Consider the following 20,758-nt stretch of genomic DNA (forward strand, 5'->3'; position numbering starts at 1 on the left):
GGAAAAGCTCCAATTTTATTGCATATTATTTAGCGTTAATCTGTCTGTTACTTGGTGCCAATAGAAGCAGATGGGCTAACACACATACTGTAACATTGAAGGTCCATTATGCTACAGGTTTAGTTGCATAGTGAGCACACTGTTGGGTTAGTAAGGGTATAGCTGTAAAGGAGAACGTGAATTTCCTAATACTGTACCTAGGGGTGAGTCCTGGACCCTTTGTATCCATTGCAGGTGGTTTGGGATAAGGGCTGGTTGCCACCTGGCTGGCATTTTACTGGGTTGGCTGGTAAAAACAATGGCTGATCCCAATTTTATTAATAGGGAAAAAAGATAACATATAGGAAGGCTGGTATTTTTTTCCAAAATAGGTGGCAACCCTACTTGGTATTAACATTCTTAATATTTTTGCCTTCACCTCTCCTTTAGCTTGAACTGTGAATCTTACCACCAAATGGAATATGTGTCTCAAAGATAGTTCTTCTAGTGGGTATGAAATCAATGCTGGTCCTTCTAGAGAATGTCCCAGGAGTTCTCAGTGATTTGGGAAGAACTGCAAACATAGGAGAAACATGTCGTTTAATCAGCAGAAAGACTAAAGGAGAGGAATATTGGTTATATTGTATTGTTACTGTTGGTGTGAGAGAAGCCAAGATGGTGTATGTGCAGTTGGGTTCTTTTATCTTTATTCCCTATTAATAACATTGGGATCACTGACCTTCCTATATATTTATCTTTATTCCCTATTAATAACATTGGGATCACTGACCTTCCTATATATTTATCTTTATTCCTATTAATAACATTGGGATCACTGACCTTCCTATATATTTATCTTTATTCCCTATTAATAACATTGGGATCCATCATGTTTAGTAGCCCGGTCAGTAAAATACCGGCCATGTGACAACCCTAGTTCAACCCCTCAGTAAAACAGAGGCCACAGTGTAAGACTATTAGTTGTTTATTCAGAGATGAGCTGAGGCCCCACTGGTTTAGACAGAGAGAAACACTGACAGAGGTTTCCATCACTACAGGAATCTGTTTCCTCAGAGCTCTGCTTGACTGAAATAGGCGCTTTACCTAATATAGTCATCTGAGGTAGTGACTAGAATGAGTGCGCCTGAAAACCACAATTCCCATAATGCAACTGCAACGTTTGTCATCATAGGCCGTGAATGGAAGTACGCATGCACTCGAATGCGATCAAACGCTGCCGCTGTACGCATGCTCACTGTACTTCCCGTTACCATGACTACAACTACAATTCCCTGTATGCCTTGCGGCTGCACATGCGCACACGCCCAACCGTCGCCATGCGGCTAATTGACGGCGAGCTGCCCATCAAACTTGATTATCCCTGCCCTGTTATCCCCGCCCCTCGAGTCGCGATTGGTTAGAGTGCGCTGATCACGTCTCTTATTGGCCCGAGGTGACGAGCTGACACGCTAGGTTGCGCGCTAAGTAGGCGGGCCGTTTCTTTCTCCAGAATCTTCTTCCCTGAAGCCGGCTCTGTAATACCCTCCTGCCGCCAAGATGATGGGCCGCCCGGTGCTCGTGCTGAGTAAGCTGCCAGGGTAGGGCGGGTGGGAAGGCTCCAGGGTAGCGGGAACTTGCTCTGTCATGTGACCTGGAGTCCTCGGTGCTGAGAGAATGAGGGAACTGCACAGCATGTTGGGAACAAGGGAGGAACATGAACGTGTTGGTTTGACTGTGAGGTGCTGCTGGGAGTTTTATTGACTGATTAGAAACCCCACTGGCCCCCAATTAATGGCATCCCTCAACCCCACCCCCACTCTGGGAGAAGCTTCTATTCCCTAGTCATGGGATCCCCCCTCCTAAGCAGCAAATGGTATGGCCTTTGTGACTCCGCCCCCTGTACCTCAAGACCAAGTGAAGCCCCTGAATTCTAGTCAGTGAGAGCCCCTGTTATGATTGGCTGAGACCTGCTCCTGTCAATCAGCTCCTCCCTCCTTGTGCCCCAGGGAGCAGCTCTCTGAAGCCCCTCCCCATTTATACAATGTCCAATGAGGGGTCACTCACCTCTAAATTAACTGTTAGTATAATGTTCAGAGGGAGATTCTGAGACAATTTCCTATTGGTTTTCATTTTTTTTTATTCCTGGTTTTTGACTTAATTAGATTTTTATTTAGCAGCTCTCAAGTTTGTAATTTCATCAGTCTGTTTGCTAGGCTCCAAATTCCCCTAGCAACCATGTATTCATTTTAGGCATGCACTGAATCCCTTTTTCAGCAGGATTCGTCCGAATCCTTCTGGCCGAACGGAATCCAAAACCTAATTTGTATATGTAAATTAGTGGTGGGGAAGGAAATCACTTGACTTTTTGTCAAAAAACAAGGAAGTAAAACAATTTTCACCTTCCACCCCTAATTTGCATATGCAAATTAGGATTTTGTTCGTTATTTGGCCGAAATTTTCGCAAAGGATTTGGGGGTTCGGCTGAATCCAAAATTTTTGGATTTGGTGCATCCCTAATTCATTTGAATAAGAGACTGGAATATGAATAGGAGAGGACTGAATTGAAAGAGAAGGAATAAAAAGTAGCAACGACAATACATTTGTAGCCTTACAGAGCATTTGTTTTTTATATGGGGTCAGTGACTCCCATTTGAAAGCTGGAGAGACTCAGAAGAACACGGCAAATAATTGAAAACCTATTTTAAAAAAAACTAACAAAGACCAATGGAAAAGTTATTTAGGATTATCCATGTTAAAAGTTCTCTTTTAAAGACCCCGTAGCCTGTAAAAGTGTCTGGGTTTAGAAGCTGCCCAATCAGGAGAGGCTCCACCCCTCCACCAAAGCTGGAAATTGACAGCCCATTGGCCGGTGGCATCACAGTTTCCCTGGCACGCTATTGGTCACCTGCAGCCGCTCACTGGGTCCAATAAGAAATGTAACATTTCTCACTATTTCTCAAATCTAAAGGGGGGGATGTATTTGTCCAATGGGGAGCCCGATATGTAGGTCAGACCACTCGCCCTGTAGGGGTGCGGATTCTGGAACATCTTTCAGCTGCTGAGAGAGAGGGGGATATAAAGTCTGCTAGAGCCAAACAGAAACACATGGAACATTGAGATCTGACTAAACTTCCTTTTCAGATTCTAAACAAACCCAGATTTGGGATTAGGGAGGAGACGTAAGTAGGAGATTATCAGACAGAGAGGAGTGTTGGATTTATCATCTCAAAACAACAGAATTATGGGGGGGATGAATAGAGAGTGGGAGGTTTGTTGCTATTAATGATACAGTTATGGTTTCTTTTTGTTATGAGTTTAAATTGGTCTGTAACATTGTATATAGATATCATTATGTTTAAATACTTGATACATTGTGATACACTTACTTCACACGCTCTAGTTCTTCATAATGGAGGGATGTGGATGTCAAAATGATTTTTTGGGCTTTAAAAATGTTGGTTTAGGAGGAGCCGTTAAGCTTTAGAGAAAGTGGCCGCAGGGCTACGAAACGCGTCCAGCGACTTGCTTCTTTGTTTTTTTGTTTTTGTACTGATTATAATGGAAGAATAAAGTATTGAGACTTTTTATTATTGTGGAAGACTCTACGTGCTGCTCCCTAGGTCTAAGGCCTGAGAGGACTGACTAAAGCATAGTTACAGGGGCTGTCTAGGCTTAAAGGGGTGCTTCACATTTAAAGGAGAACTAAACCCTAAAAATGAGTGGCTAAAAATCCCATATTTTATATAGTGAACTTATTGCACGAGGCTAAAGTTTGAGCTTGTCAATAGCAGCAATGATCCAGGACTTCAAACTTGTCACAGGGGGTCACCATCTTGGAAAGTGTCTGTGACACTCACATGCTCAGTGGGCTCTGATTGGCTGTTGAGAAGCTAAGCTTAGGGCTCGTCACTAATTATCCAGCAGAAAATGAGCTTCCCTGGCTGTAATATAAGCTGATGCTACAGGTTTGCTGATTATTCAATTCTGATGCTAATTGCACTGGTTTCTGTGCTGCCATGTAGTAATTATGTGTATTAATTACTAATCAGCCTTATATTGTGACATTTCTATTCTATGTGTACTGTATATTGTGAGTGGCTCCCTAAGCTCAGTAAGTGACAGCAGCACAGAGCATGTGAATCAGTGAATCAGCAGAAAAGAAGATGGGGAGCTACTGGGGCATCTTTGGAGACACAGATCTTTACTGCTAAAGGGCTGTGGTTGCCTTGGGCTGGTACAGAAGCACAAAACATCATGTACAACATTTCTACCTACTTCTTTAGTTCTCCTTTAAGTTAACTTTTAGTATGTTATAGAAATGCCATTGTTTCAATTGGCCCTAATTTTTTTTCTTTAGTGATTCATTTGCCTTCTTCTGACCCATTTAAAAATAAACAAATGCTCTGTAAAGCTATAAATGTATAGTTATTCGGGACTTTTTATTCCTCATCTTTCTATTCTGGCCTCTTCTATTCCTATCACAGCCTTTTGTTCAGTGCATGGTTGCTAGGGTCTAATGTTAGGGGAATTTGGACCCTAGCAACCAGATGGCTGAAACTGCAAACTGGAGAGCTGCTGAATAAAAAGCTAAATTAAGTCAAAAACCACAAATTTAAAAAATTAAAACCAATTGCAAATTGTCTCAGAATATCCCACGCTACATCATACTAATGGTTAATTTAAAGGTGAACGCCACCCTTTAAAACTGCAGCTTAGGTTGAGGGGAGGGGGGAAGGACCACATTACTTTGGAGGTGGCCAACCTTTCTCTTTCCAGCTGTATAACTACAACTCCCAGAATACCTGCTCACAGTCCTTATCTCATATAAACCAGGTGTTCAGAACCAGCAGAATCCAAAAGCAGGTTGACTGTTGCCTGTTGTGATTGGTCGTTGGGTACAACACAGTGAAATGGGGCAGTTAACATTGGGTGGAAGGGATTTGTAAGGAGCAATACCTGCCAAATGTCATTCCCAGTGAATAAAGTAATAGTGCGTGTGTTGAGGCAATTGCTTTTGTTATTTCCGAGATTCCCATTTCATTGGCTTAGGGGCTCTTGTCTCTCTCGTGCTCCTAGTTAAATCAGTGTGGGGTATCTGCAGGCAGCAGTGCTGTAAGTTGTACATTAACAGTTACACACAGGGATGAATCCATTCTTCAAATGATATTTGGGGGTGCAGCTTGTACCCCTCTGTTTGTATATAACGTTTATATACATAAATATTGTGTTTCAGGCCAGAACATGAAACGGGAGTCTGGGAGGAAAGTCCAGAGCGGGAATATCAACGCTGCAAAGGTACCTCCCTACTACACCTTGTTATCTAGCTCCCCGGCTGTGTTGCACATTGCACAACTGAACTGCATCTCTCTCTCTCTCTTTCAGACCATCGCAGACATCATTCGAACATGCCTTGGGCCAAGGGCAATGATGAAGGTAACCCCCAGGGGCAACTCAGGGCTTGTATAGGACCCTCTTGGGATAATTGCAGAAGAAATGCAACCCTTTATATCCAATAGGTAACCCATAGCAACCAATCAGAATGTAGTTAAAACAAGTGGTTGCTATGGGTTACAAGGGGTGGCGTGTGGTTGAAAAGCTGCTTTAACTGTAGGAATGATCTGCTATCGCTTGGGCATTATAACGGGTCAGTATTCTTATTAATGTCACATTTTCCTCTCCAGATGCTGCTGGATCCCATGGGTGGCATTGTAATGACCAACGATGGCAATGCAATTCTTAGAGAGGTATGTAATGGTCTTTTCTATGCAGCTTCCAATCTGTTGAGACTGAGGCCTGGTTGCTAAGGGCAGGTATGTTAGCAACCAGTTAAACGCAACACAACAACCCTACAAAATAGACTTACAAGATCTTTATACATTGTTTTAGAATAAGCAAGGAGGCTCCACCTAATATTTGGGAAGGGGTTTGTTACAGTGAGAGCTGTGAAGATGTGGAATGGTCTCCCTGAATACAGGCTGATACATTAGATGGGTACAAGGAAGGGTCGGATGCTTTATTCACCAGTAACTCCTCCCAGCAGATAGGAGGGAGCCAATGAGATTAGAGGAGGGAAAGGGGTGTTACAGGGAGAGCTGGGAAGTGAATCAGTGGTACAGGCTGATACATTAGATAGGTACAAGGAAGGGTCGGATGCTTTATTCACCAGTAGCTCCTCCCAGCAGACAGGAGGGAGCCAATGAGATTAGAGGAGGGAAAGGGGTGTTATAGGGAGAGCTGGGAAGTGAATCAGGGGTACAGGCTGATACATTAGATAGGGACAAGGAAGGGTCGGATGCTTTATTCACCAGTAGCTCCTCCCAGCAGACAGGAGGGAGCCAATGAGATTAGAGGAGGGAAAGGGGTGTTATAGGGAGAGCTGGGAAGTGAATCAGGGGTACAGGCTGATACATTAGATAGGTACAAGGAAGGGTTGGATGGTGTTTAACAAGTGAGGGAATACAGGGATATGGGAGAGAGCTCATAGTACAAGTTGATCCAGGGACTATTCAGATTGCCATTTTGGAGTCAGGAAGGAATTGCAGTCGGGTCAGAAGGGTTTTTCAACTGGCCGTTAGGAAGGTTATATATAGACTTAAGGTTGGACTTGATGGATGTGTCTTTTTTTCAACGTAACTTACTATGTTTAGAGCACTCCTTTCTATAGCATATATTGGTTAATAATAAATTTCACTATCCAGTGCATCAGTGATACTTTTTTAGGGGGTTAAGCTTTTTAGACCCCACGTAGATGCTTTTCCCTCATTTAGTTCAGGGTACAGTTCACCCTCCCCGGTAGTAATTTACATTATATCTCTCTCCCCTCCACAGATCCAGGTGCAGCACCCGGCTGCCAAGTCCATGATAGAAATCAGTCGTACCCAGGACGAGGAGGTCGGTGATGGAACCACTTCTGTTATCATTCTGGGTGAGTTCCTGCTCTGCACTGAATCCCAGTCAAATGATTGGTTATGTGGCTTGGCTCTGGCACAGTATATGTAACTCTCTATCCCTTTGTCCCAGCCGGAGAGATGTTGTCTGTCGCTGAACAGTTTCTGGAGCAACAAATGCACCCGACTGTGATTATCAGCGCCTATAGGAAAGCCCTGGATGATATGGTCAATACTCTGAAGGAGATCAGGTAATGGATCCCGTTGTACCGCTGCCTCGGAGAATCCCAATTGATTATAATTGTGTAGGGTGCCTAACGCCCGGTGCGTTGTGTCGTTACACGTCCAACTTCTATTGCCCCCCAGCACCCCAGTCGATACAAACGACCGTGAGCTGATGTTAAAGATCATTAACAGTGCCATCAATACCAAAGCGATCAAGCTCTGGGCAGATATGGCCTGTGGCATCGCCCTGGATGCTGTGAAAACCGTCGAATTGGAGGAGAACGGCCGAAAGGAGATTGACATCAAGAAATACGCCAAAGTGGAGAAGGTGAGACTCTGCTGTGTGCAGGGGGAGAACAATGAACATGTGATGTGTAACCCCCTCCATCCTTTCACTGCCCCTTTTTAACCGTTTACCCCTTCTCTTGTGTTTAGATTCCTGGAGGGATCATTGAAGACTCCTGTGTGCTACGAGGCGTCATGGTCAACAAAGACGTCACTCACCCCAAAATGCGGCGGTTGATCAAGAACCCTCGTATCATTCTCCTGGATTGTTCCTTGGAGTACAAGAAGGGAGAGAGCCAGGTATGAGGTGAAAGCAGTAACCATAGCAACACCTGTACATTGGGCTCCCCTATAGTAAACTGTCGATTGTGCTTGAAAGAAAGTCTGGTCTCATGAGCTTGTATGGAGATTTATCATCACATCATTTCCCCCCACCACAGACAGAGATTGAGATCACACGTGAGGAGGACTTTGCCCGCATTCTCCAGATGGAAGAGGAATATATCCAGCAGGTGTGCGAGGACATCATCCGACTCAAGCCCGACGTTGTGATCACAGAGAAGGGAATCTCTGGTAATACTTGTGCCTCCGGAAGTCTGTGAGCTGTTGGATATTTAGCATTACAAGCCTATGGGCCATACAAGCCTGGACTGGGAGTCAAACAGGCCCTGATATTTAGTACTCACTGGCCCAATAAATTGACTGCCTATGGCTTCCTATAGCGTCGCTTTATAGCCACCCCCGTGGCTTTTTATAGCCACCCCCGTGACTACCTATAGCAGCTCCTCTGGCATTTGCCTGGGCCCATGTTTATTAAAGTAAACAGTTCAATAGGTTTGTACAGAAGTCAGAATTAGTTTAGCGATTCAGCCAAATCTGTATAGTTTTTGCAAGATTTAGGCCGTATTCGAAGTGTTACAGCCAAATGAAACGCAAAGCCTTAAATCCCTGCGACAGCTATTGCTTTACCTTTCCCGGTTTTTACCCTTTAATAAAATCTACTTCTAAATCCAAATACGGCCTTAGTGTTTTACAACCAAAAAACCAGCTCCCACGGGACTCGGCCCTTCACCCTTGTAATAAAAATGTCTTTTCTTTTTCAGATCTGGCTCAGCATTACCTGGTAAAAGCCAACATCACAGCCGTACGCAGAGTCCGCAAGACTGACAACAACAGAATAGCCAGGTGAGGGGCTGCTCCTATTCTCAATACTTCCCTTTGCCCCAATTCACTCATTCGGGACAAACTATTGGTTACGGAGCAGTGGGACATCTTGAAGCAGCTGGATAGTGCTGAGGAGCAGGGACACTTTTTTTAGGGTTTTTTTTTTTCAGCTGCTTCAAAATTCTTACAAGCAGCTCCCCCAGTTAGATTGGATTTGGTGAGCACAACTGATCCTTTTAGCGTTAGGACATGCTTCAAGTATCGGCATCCATAAATATTAAGAACTTTAGGGAATAGCTGATTAACCCATCAGTTGCTTGCAGGGGATCAGATCTCTGTTTTAAAGGCAAACAATTTTAAGTTTGCAAAAGTAAATTGCTGGGGAATTAACCCCTTCACTAATCTACACTGTGGAAGCCCTAAAATGTATTTGTGCTTATTTTGGCCTTTCTTCTCTTCCATTAACCGCAGAGCCTGCGGAGCTCGCATAGCCAGCCGCACAGATGAACTGCGTGAAGAAGACGTTGGCACTGGCGCTGGGCTTTTTGAAATTAAGAAGATTGGAGATGAGTATTTCACCTTCATCACTGACTGCAAGGATCCCAAAGCCTGCACCATTGTCTTGCGTGGAGCCAGCAAAGAGATTCTGGCAGTAAGTGGCTCCCAGCATCCTCTGCTTTGCTCCGCCTCTTTCCCTCAACCATTTACCCAGTTATCCCTTTCCCGCAGGAGGTGGAGCGTAACCTGCAGGACGCCATGCAAGTCTGTCGTAATGTGGTGATCGACCCTTACCTGGTTCCAGGGGGCGGAGCCTCGGAGATGAGCGTGGCTCATATACTCACTGAGAAATCCAAGACTATGACTGGGGTGGAGCAGTGGCCGTACCGTGCAGTGGCGCAGGCCCTCGAGGTCATTCCCAGGACTCTCATCCAGAATTGTGGTGCCAGCACCATCCGTATACTCACTTCTCTGAGGGTAAGTCTGAAACTGCACAGTACAGCTATTCAAAAACAAGAAACACTTTAAAGGAACAGAAACACTAAAAATTTTAATGTAAATAATGAATTCCATCCCCTTCAAATAACAAATGTATCTTGGACAAAGTTAATTATTTTTATTGCTTTACATTTCAAAAAAGGCGATAGGGCGACATGCATTCTAAGCTCTTGGGCTTGTTGAAACCAATTGTGAAGCAGAGGCAACTGACTAAAGGTTTTCTGCCGCTCTGTTTCTTTCACTTGATTTACTTCAGTACCGGCTGAGAGACGTATGGGAGCGCACAGGTCAGCCCTAAATCCTCTGCACTATCTAACCCTTTATAGAAATAAATCTTGCTAAGGGTAATGCTCCCACACACTCTCTCCTGATACAAACTGAAAGAAACAGAATATGACAAATCCTTCCTGAAGCAGAAGCCACTAACTTCCAGTTATAAAGAAAGAGAATGTATGTGTCGCCCATCGCCTTTTCAATGCAGCACACAACCAGAAGAGGGATTTTATCTGGGTATTTATGTTTAAATCAATTAAAAAAAAAAATGAGTCGTCCAAGATAGATGTTATTGGAGGGGGTGAAATGAATTGTTTACATTAAAAAATTGTTACTGGTCCTTTAAAGCTGGGCTGGAAACTCCCATGGAGCTGCATTCGGAGCATTATTGCAATCCTCGCTGCTAATGAAACCGTTGCTTTTTATCTCAGGCCAAACACACTCAGGAAGGTTGCCAGACCTGGGGAGTGGATGGGGAGGCTGGAGTACTGGCCGACATGAAGGAGCTGGGCATCTGGGAGCCACTGGCTGTCAAACTGCAAACCTACAAAACTGCAGTGGAGGTGAGGACTGAATGTAATAATCAGCGACTGTGTTTTAACCCTTTCCATGTTACCAGACGGGTGGCATTGCGCTGATTAAAGTCAAACCAGGAAATGTTGATTCTCAGTTTCCCGGCACATAAAGGGTTAATGGATCAGCGATCACTTCCTGTAAAGTGTTTTTTCAAGATCTGAGCACAACCTGAAATAGTCACACTGCCAAAGTGAAACTGTCAGCTTTTAGATGGGCACATCTAGCACTTACATGTCAGTCATACAAGTGTCAGTAACTTGTGCTGTGGGCTCTGTATTTAAACCTGCTCTGGTTTCCTTCCCCCCCCCCCCCCCACAGACGGCCATTCTGCTGCTCCGCATTGATGACATTGTATCCGGCCACAAGAAAAAGGGAGAAGACCATGGCAGACAGCCAGCAGCAGCCCCAGAGGCACCCCAACAAGCAGAATGAGGGGTGCAGCTATAGGACGGATTGGCGCAAACATCCCACAAGCACTTCAACAGCTGTTTGTTTTTTTTGTTTTGTTTTTTTTAAGCGGTTAACTCCACCCTCAACCTCTGTACCGTGACCTGGAGGGGTGGAAACGTTTCTATTTATTAAGGTCTGGGAGAAGCATGACGGGAGGCTTAGGGGAGATATAGAAAGCAAAAACATCTGTTTATATAACGATCTGCTACAGACAATAAAACTTCATTTGGATTCCACTCGGTTGTGTGTGTCTCATTTATGGGGTGTCCTTAAATAAGTGATAACTATAAGTACAGCCAATAACTCCCCTCATTAGGTATTGCCGATTGGAATCAGAGGGGTAAAATTCAATGTGCCTCTAGTTCCCCTTTAAATCGTAAACAATTCAGAATCAATAGAATTTAGGTTGGTAGAGACTAATATGTGCTCCCCATTTCTGACAAGTGCTGCAATGTGGGGGTGACCCTAGGATTTGGATTTGGCTGGGGACTATGAGATTTTCCACTAGAGGACAGTGTTTATTGATGTTTAGGAAGAGGAAACGTCTATCAGTCCATATGGACAATAAATATCCTGATTTTAATTGGGTCGAGTGAAGCTGCAGCCTAACGGCCGACCCCAGAGGCAGCGGATATGGGAAGCCACTGACACAGGGAAAGTAGTTCCCCTTCAGGTCAGGCTAGCTGCTGATAACATGAGTACTGAGTATCTATGGGCTTCCTGCACAGCCTGGCAGGCCGTTACCTTTCACACCAGGAGGTGCTTGGTTTTCGGGGGGAGGGGGGAGGCAGCCATGATGACATTATGTTGGGACACCATTTGTTATTAAATAAGAACTTTTATATTGGGAGGGTTCCACTTCTTTGGAGCGTCTGGGGCAGTAAAGCCTGACAATATGTAGCCGACTCATTAACCCTTTTTATGGGCTAATTATAACTTTATATTTCCTAATATCACCTGAGGGGAATCCTGGCCCATGTTAATGGCCCGTACAACAGAGGCACTTCCTTATCTCATGTTACCCCACATTCTAGTTGTGGCAGCCAATCACATTCCCCCATATAACTATACAGTATAAATACATGGACTGAGCCAAGTAATGGGGTGGTGCCAAGACCTAAGGACAATCTCTATATTGTAGCAAATCCCTGGGGCAGGGAGTGGAGTTCAAATTCCTATTTGGAATGTCAGTCTGGACCTAAACTCACCAATAGGGAGGGGTCAGTCACCTTTAAATTAACTGTTAGTATGACGTAGAGAGGGACATTCTATAACAAACTAAAAGTTGAGTTAAATGTGACGTAACGAATTACCAAATCCCCTACTTCTTCCCCCTTTGCGCTGCTCCTTTACATCACGTGTTAGTCTGAGTACAAGGCAGGAAGTACAGGGCTGCAGGTCACATGGGCAGGGGGAGGCACTTCCTGTATACAGTTACTGTCCGCTTTCGGAGCGCCAACAACAGCGGCATCACTCACCGATGCATCATGGGAGCCGAAGTCACGGGCTCTTCAGTCAGCTGACAGGTCATGTGACAAGCCGGAAGTAATATCAGGGAAAACAGAGGCGGCAGCCGGTGAAATGAGTTGTACGCGGGGCTGGCGGCTGATTTTATTGGGGCTCCTGTGTGTGGGGTTACTGGGCACCCGGGGGCAGGACGAGAGCCGGAAGGTGAGTGCGGGGAAATAATCTATTGGTTTTATATTTTGTTTCTGTTCTGTCTATTGTACCTACTGCAGCCTGAGTAACTTTATATAGTACAGGGGACACTACATTATACAGGGGAGTGTAGGGGAGGGACAGTACATTATACAGGGGTGTGTAGGGGAGGGACAGTACATTATACAGGGGAGTGTAGGGGAGGGACAGTACATTATACAGGGGAGTGTAGGGGAGGAACAGTACATTATACAGGGGAGTGTAGGGGAGGGACAGTACATTATACAGGGGAGTGTAGGGGAGGGACAGTACATTATACAGGGGAGTGTAGGGGAGGGACAGTACATTATACAGGGGAGTGTAGGGGAGGGACAGTACATTATACAGGGGAGTGTAGGGGAGGGACAGTACATTATACAGGGGAGTGTAGGGAAGGGACAGTACATTATACAGGGGAGTGTAGGGGAGGGACAGTACATTATACAGGGGAGTGTAGGGGAGGGACAGTACATTATACAGGAGTGTGTAGGGGAGGGACAGTACATTATACAGGGGTGTGTAGGGGAGGGACAGTACATTATACAGGGGAGTGTAGGGGAGGGACAGTACATTATACAGGGGAGGGACAGTACATTATACAGGGGAGTGTAGGGGAGGGACAGTACATTATACAGGGGTGTGTAGGGGAGGGACAGTACATTATACAGGGGAGGGACAGTACATTATACAGGGGAGTGTAGGGGAGGGACAGTACATTATACAGGGGTGTGTAGGGGAGGGACAGTACATTATACAGGGGAGGGACAGTACATTATACAGGGGTGTGTAGGCACTAGTGCTGCAGAATACTCACAGGAAGGGTTAATGGAGAGACTGCAGCTTCCTGCCAATCAGAAAGCAGAAGTGACTGGCACAGAGGAAACCAGAGGGACACATGGGACTGTGATTGGGCTGCAGGTGGTGTTATTAACCCTTCCAGCTCCTCACTCAAATTCCATGTAACTACCTGCTGCTGCCCAATACCCATGTATCCTGTTGTACCTGCCAACTTCTCTTATACGCAGCGGCCCCCCAGTCTCACTCTGTGTTGTGCCCCCCAGGTCTCGGTGCAGTACAATCCCGGCTCCTCTGACACGTCGGTGAATGTGGTGCATGTGCGAGCGGTGGGGGATGGGAACACTATTCACTATGTCTGGAGCACCCTGGGCACCCCCACAGTCCTACTCATTTACACCCACAGTGAGACGAGCCAACTGCAAGTCAACTGGACCAAACTATTGTCTCCAGCCCCCCAGGGGGCCCTCCGTGTGGAGCCAGAGGAGAGTGTGAGCTATGCCACCGCCCTCCTGTTCACCAGGGTAAGATCATATGTGGCTTATACACTGTATAGTCTGTTCCCTCCCCGCTGTCACATGGTATAATCCAATCCTTATTATTCTAGTGGGGGATTGGGGCTCATTACCTAAGCTCCCGTTTATTTGCTTCCAGATCTTTGAATATCAGGATGTGAACAACACGGCCAACTTCTCCGGGACAGACGAGAAGTATTTCTACCCCCCGTACAACTTGTCCGAATTCCTTTGGGAAAACGCCAACGCCACCGTAAACGCCACGTCCCTCAGCGCCAACCTGACCGGCTCCAATGCCACCGACCCCTCCGGCAGCTTTCACAATGGCAGCGTCTCATTCAGCGTGAGCGAATTGGTGCTTATTCTGGGAATTTGCCTTGTGTAGGGGCTTATTTGCTGCTAGTGTCCCTTTAAGAGGCCCTTATAATGCATGTCATACTGCTCTGGGTCTCTTGAAGGGTTAATTCACCTTTACGTTAAATTTGAGTATATTATAAAATAGCCTATTCTTAGCAGCTTTTCAATTGGTCTTCATTGTTCCAGTTTCTGAATGATTTGTCTTCCTCGTCTGATTCTTTCCAGCTCTCCAGTGGAGACGATCGACCCCCGCTATTCATATTGCACTCTGTTATTCACGCCACTCTCTGGTTGCTAAGATACATTTCACCCTAGTGACCGAATAGCTGCTGAAATGCCAAAACTGGAAAGCTGCTGAACCAAAAGCTTTAATCATTCAAATGCCATAAAAAAGGAAGACCAATGGCAGATTGCCTCATAATATCACTGTGCCCTTCATAATAAAAGTTATAGTAGAACTACCCCTTTAAACAGACGTTACTGATTAAACAGCACGTGAAAGGGGTAGTTCACCTTAAAGTTAACTCTCAGTATGTTATAGAATGGCAAATTCTACTCAACTTTTCAGTTGGTCTTTATTTTTTATTGTTTTTGAATGATTTGCCTTCTTATTCGGACTTGTTCCAGCTTTCAAATGGGGGTCACTGACCCCATCTAAAAACAAATGCTCTGTAAGGCTACACATGTATTGTTATTGCTACTTTTTATTCCTCCTCTTTCTCTTCAGGCCTCTCCTATTCATATCCCAGTCTCTTATTCATAAAAATGCATGGTTGCTAGGGGAATTTGCACCCTAGAAACCAGATGAAATTACAAACTGGAGAGCTGCTGAATAAAAAGCTAAATAAGTCAAAAACCACAAATAATAAAAAATGAAAACCAATTGCAAATTGTCTCAGAATATCCCTCTCTACATCATACAGTTCATTTAAAGGTGAACAACCCCTTTAAAGGGAAACTAAATAAGAAAAAAAAATGCCTAATTGATCTGGGTGCTCTTTTGACCTTTTTTGCAAATTATGGTCATTTTTTTAAATATTATTTTTTTTATAGTTCTCTGCTGCTGATATCATTTGGGATGCACTGAATCCAGGATTCGGTTCGGGGTTTGGCCTTTTTTTTTTAGCAGGATTCGGATTCTGACAAATCCTTCTGCCCTGCTGAACTAGATCTGCAAATTAGGGATGGGAAGGAAATTTTTTTCCCCTTCCAACCCTTAATTTGCATATGCAAATTCGGATTTGGTTCGGTATTCAACTGCAACACAGGGGAGCGCAGGAATACTGCCCATGTGTAAGAGACCTAAAGGTGGCACAAGGGCAAGAGAGTTTAAGACTTGGTGATACTGTCCCTTTAAGAAACCGAGAAAGTGCTCCGCCTCCCCAAATACTGACTTCTATCTGCTTTTATCTAGATCTCTGCATACAACACGTCAGGACGAGACTCCTCCCCCCCACGCCTGCGTCATACGGCCAACTGCACCAAGCTGGAGTTCCTGGTGTCGGGGGTCAGGCCTCGGGGCAATAACTCCCGCTTTGCCCTAGAGATGGTGACTATTGAGAAAGAGGGGCGCAGGAAAATGAAGTCTGTACTCTCTATAGATGATGAGTACACCCCAACTATATTCGAGGTAAAGCTGCCACCTTGCCTGTGAGCATGCAGGGAGTTGTAGTTGTACCTGGTGAGCTCTTGCTGGCTTTTATACTCTGCTGTCTCTTTGTTCCCTAATCATTGAGGGAATGGGCAGGAATTATATGCGCCCCCTACTGGCAGCTAGAATGGAAGGAACCTGTGGTTTTCATTAAAGGGTACTTGTCACTCAAATCATATTAAACTTTTAGTGATAGGTGGTGGTGTGGCCCTTTAAAGCAGTGATTCACCTCCATGTTAACTTTTGGTATTTAGAATGGCCAATTCTAAGAAACTTTTTAATTGACCTTCATTATTTATTTTTTATAGTTTATGAATTATTCCCCTTCTTCTCCTGACTCTTTCTAGTTTTCAAAAGGGGGGTCACCGACCCTCTCTAAAAACAAATCCTCTCTAAAGCCACACAATTATTGTTACTTTTTATCACTCCTCTTTCTGTTCCGACCCTCCCTTATTCATATTCCATATTCTCATTCAAATCGGTGCATGGTTGCTAGGGAGATTTGAACCCGAGCAACCAGAGGCCGAGAGCGGCTGAGTAAAAAGCTAAATAAGTCAAAAACCACAAATAATAAAAAATGAAATCCAATTGCAAATGGTCTCAGAATATCCCTCTCTACATCATACGAAGGGTTAATTTAAAGGTGAACAACCCCTTAAGAAATATCTGTGTTTTGGGTTATTTTGTGCAGTGATCGGGGGGGGAAGCAGAAATGCACAAGAGCAGTTGTAGAAGGAGGAGAAGGGAGTTGCAGTTGTCATTTAACGGGGTTGTTCACCTTCCAACGCATTTTCAGTTCAGTTGGTTTCAGATAGATCACCAGAAATAAAGACTTTTTCCAGTTTTTTTTCTATTTTCTATGTAGGATCGTTTTTCTAATATTGAAGTGTAAAGTCTAATTTTTCACCTTTTTAAAGCCGCTTTAGGATGAGGGGTCGCCGACCCTTTAACTGTTCTAAATCGATTAGGGATGCACTGAATCCACTATTTCCTTCACGAGAGATTCGGCCGAATACCGAACCGATTCTGAATCCTAATTTGCATATGCAAATTATTGATACATTTAGTTGATACATTTCCTATCTTCGTCCCTGCAGCTGTTACAATTGATACAATAGTTGCTGCTGAGAAATATAAATGTTGCAAAATGGTAACAGTTAAGAGTCTGTGAATCACTGAGCTGTCACTCAAACACCAACATTCGACTTTACACTTCGATTTTGGAAAAATGGTAAAAAAAAAAAAAAGAAAAATGGAAAGTGATTGAAAAAAGTCTTTATATCTGGGGAACAATCTGAAAACAACTGAACTGAAAAGGTTTTTGGAAGGGGAACAAACCCTTTAATGAAACTCCCTCTCTATGATGAACTCCTCCTTATCTGTAAACCTGAGACAAAGGCTGCTGTTAGGGGCAAGTAGTAGGTAAAACATGATCTCCTAATATAGGGATTGGCATGAAAGGAAAAGGCAGGTTATATTAGTGTTTGCTGCCCCATGGGTAGGGTTGACACCGTTTTATAATATTTTCACCGGCCAATGGTGGGGGCAGGAACAAAAGGGGCGGGACGTGACGTCAAAGGGGGTGGAGAAGACTTGAAGCACCGGTTTATGTTGAAAAATAAAAAGCCTTTATTAAGCACTTGTGGCCACGATCTGGGTACAGAGACGTTTCAGGCCCGATGGCCTTTTCTCAAGCTTGAGAAACATAAACGGGTGCTTCAAGTCTTCTGTAACATACGAATGGATGGGGCCCTTTAATTGCACCCGCACTGGGATCTCTTTGAATGGAAAGGTGAATACGGAGCTGATCAAGTTCATAAGTCAAAGGGGGTGGAGTCATAGCACGCGATGTGCAGAAGGCGGCGAAAAATGAACGTTTTGATCAGATTTGGGGCGGGGCAAGGGCCTTTTTTAGGGTAGGACTAAACGGACGGCACAATACGACGCGCTGTAACAAATCGCATGCAATGGAAATAAGGTAAGAGATAGAAATGTCGGATGAAGTCGCAGCGTTGATCCGACGCAGACGCAGCATCAACACTGTGACTTCATCCGACATTTCTATCTCTTACTTTACTTCTGTTGCATCTGATTTGTCGCATGCGTTGTTGCAGCGCGTCGGATCGTGCCGAAAACGTCCTTGTAAAAAAGGCCCTTGTCCCGCCCTGATCAAAACGTACATTTTTCACCACCTTCTGTGCATCGCGTGTAGTCCTGCCCTTAGCGGTATTACAAACTTATCAGCAGATACATTGCCAGTGAATTTGTAATACCAGCCGCGGCCTTGGCAAATGTTTTACAGTCGGGAAAATACCGACCGGGTGGCAATTTTGAAGAATGAATTTGCCCCTTTTTCTGACAGATGATGCAGTTAGTGGCAGTTGCACCCAACTCCAGTCACGCCCGTGGCTTTCTCCAGTGGAAGTCAGTGGCCTATGGATCTCCCAGTGGCTCCCGAGCGGATCTTCTCCCGTGCCAGCTGTACCCGCTGCAGCCATTAAACGCCACTTTCACTGCCACCAGTATTGCCCACGCCTACTTCGGAGATGACTTGGCAGACGCATACAACCTGGAGGCCTTTAATATCTCATTCGGGATAGCGGATGGCGACTTTTATGACAAACACGAGTTTCTGAGCTGGTGAGTTGCCCCCTGTGCGGCCATGTTGGTGGGGCAGCCTTTATCCACCCCTGTGGGCTGATTTAGCAGGGTCTGTTTTCTAAGCATCTGATTGGCTGCTACTAGGGTTGCCACCTTTTCCGGAAAAAAATACCGGCCTTCCTATCTATTTATCTTTATTCCCTATTAATAACATTGGGATCACTGACCTTCCTATATATTTATCTTTATTCCCTATTAATAACATTGGGATCACTGACCTTCCTATATATTTATCTTTATTCCCTATTAATAACATTGGGATCATATCACTGGCCTTCCTATATATTTATCTTTATTCCCTATTAATAACATTGGGATCACTGACCTTCCTATATATTTATCTTTATTCCCTATTAATAACATTGGGATCACTGACCTTCCTATATATTTATCTTTATTCCCTATTAATAACATTGGGATCACTGACCTTCCTATCTATTTATCTTTATTCCCTATTAATAACATTGGGATCACTGACCTTCCTATATATTTATCTTTATTCCCTATTAATAACATTGGGATCACTGACCTTCCTATATATTTATCTTTATTCCCTATTAATAACATTGGGATCACTGACCTTCCTATATATTTATCTTTATTCCCTATTAATAACATTGGGATCACTGACCTTCCTATATATTTATCTTTATTCCCTATTAATAACATTGGGATCACTGACCTTCCTATATATTTATCTTTATTCCCTATTAATAACATTGAGATCACTGACCTTCCTATATATTTATCTTTATTCCCTATTAATAACATTGGGATCACTGACCTTCCTATATATTAATCTTTATTCCCTATTAATAACATTGGGATCACTGACCTTCCTATATATTTATCTTTATTCCCTATTAATAACATTGGGATCACTGACCTTCCTATATATTTATCTTTATTCCCTATTAATAACATTGGGATCACTGACCTTCCTATATATTTATCTTTATTCCCTATTAATAACATTGGGATCAACCATCATTTTTACCGGCCAGGTGGCAACCCTAGCTGCTAGTTGGTTATTGGTATTACCATGAATGTGTTCCTTCTCTGATTGGTCACAGCTTTGAGGTCTGAGACTGTTCTAATGCTTTGATTGGCTATTGGGTGCTGTCCCAATGATCAGGCCAATCACATAACTGCACTTGTCTCCGCTTCTTGTGTCCTAACCTTACATTGTACTTGCAGGTCAGCCCTGATTGGCTACGGCGACCCACCCCGTGACTCCTTTTCCATCCTGGTCATCTGTATAATGGCGGTGGCCCTGGGCACCCCTCTCTTGCTGCTCATCATTGGGACTGTTCTGGTGACGGCCGTGAGGCACAAAGTCTATCCCAATTACCAGCCCATAAACTGACCAATGGCCTGTGGACTTGGCTCATCAATTAATAACTGGAAGCTCAGTCGTGTCCCCGGGTTCCTTGGGTCGTCCCCAGCACTGCCTGGATATTGGGCAAAGCCTGTTTTACGTTTGTTTTTCTCTTCATTGATGGAAACCCTGTATTTCTGCCAAAAACCACTATTTTTAACAATGCACTTTTTTTCTTTCTTTAATTCCCCTGCACTGACCCAAGGTAGGTTCCCTTTAAGGAGAAGTTTCCACGTGATTCTAGAATGGCCCCAGCAATAATCACCTCAACACCTTTTTATATATTAAAATAAACGGACCCTTCTCACTGGGGCACAGGGGGTTAATCTGCTGCAACTGCCCATTCCCTGCAGCTCTCGGACTAGACCCAGATGGCTATTGGCTTACACTGTAACCCCCTACTTTGTGCATTAACCCTTTAAGTGCCAGGTTTTTACATATATGGCGCTGGCGGTGTAAAGACGCTGAACCCTATTGGAGGTGTCCACATTCGGTTACTGGCACTGAAAGGGTTAAATACGGATCTTCAAACTGCTGCCCTACATTCTACTTGAAGTTACGCTTAATAAAAAAAACAAAAAACTGTCGGTTAAAGTAAAAGAGGGGGCGGTTTCCAGGCAGGTCTTTGAGCCAGGCAGCCAATCAAAGGGAACATGTAAAAAGTGCCTCGTTAGGAGACGACTCGTCTGCTCCCAAGAAGTGACACTTTGCTTTTTCTTATTAACACTTTCTCTCCCAGCACCTTAAATCTATCCTGTGTAAATACTTCCTTTGCCTTTATTTTGTCTTCAATAAAACATTGTTTTTCTGGTTAGATTTTATCTTGTTTTTGGGGGATTTGGCAATTTCTTTGGGGGGGGGGGGCCGC

General features: G+C 44.2%; 2 protein-coding genes across 2 annotated transcripts; both read left to right on the forward strand.

The window, feature by feature from the left end:
* Window positions 1-1,416: 1,416 nt before the first annotated feature.
* On the forward strand, window positions 1,417-11,071 carry cct3.S (chaperonin containing TCP1 subunit 3 S homeolog). The gene is given in 14 exon segments (NM_001087343.1): window positions 1,417-1,564; window positions 5,213-5,274; window positions 5,362-5,412; window positions 5,661-5,723; window positions 6,808-6,904; window positions 7,000-7,117; window positions 7,233-7,419; window positions 7,527-7,676; window positions 7,817-7,949; window positions 8,480-8,561; window positions 9,012-9,192; window positions 9,270-9,515; window positions 10,241-10,372; window positions 10,704-11,071. Coding segments are annotated over 14 exon segments (1,644 nt in total). The 5' UTR covers window positions 1,417-1,536; the 3' UTR covers window positions 10,818-11,071.
* Window positions 11,072-12,259: 1,188 nt separating this feature from the next.
* glmp.S (glycosylated lysosomal membrane protein S homeolog) lies at window positions 12,260-20,704 on the forward strand. The gene is made up of 6 exons (XM_018233807.2): window positions 12,260-12,506; window positions 13,595-13,852; window positions 13,983-14,186; window positions 15,615-15,830; window positions 18,214-18,491; window positions 19,710-20,704. Exons 1-6 carry the CDS (start codon window positions 12,417-12,419, stop codon window positions 19,876-19,878), a joined length of 1,215 nt encoding a protein of 404 aa, XP_018089296.2. The 5' UTR covers window positions 12,260-12,416; the 3' UTR covers window positions 19,879-20,704.
* Window positions 20,705-20,758: the final 54 nt, after the last annotated feature.

This window comes from Xenopus laevis, chromosome 8S (genome assembly GCF_017654675.1).
Source record: "Xenopus laevis strain J_2021 chromosome 8S, Xenopus_laevis_v10.1, whole genome shotgun sequence".
In the NCBI taxonomy this organism is placed as follows: Eukaryota; Metazoa; Chordata; class Amphibia; order Anura; family Pipidae; genus Xenopus; species Xenopus laevis.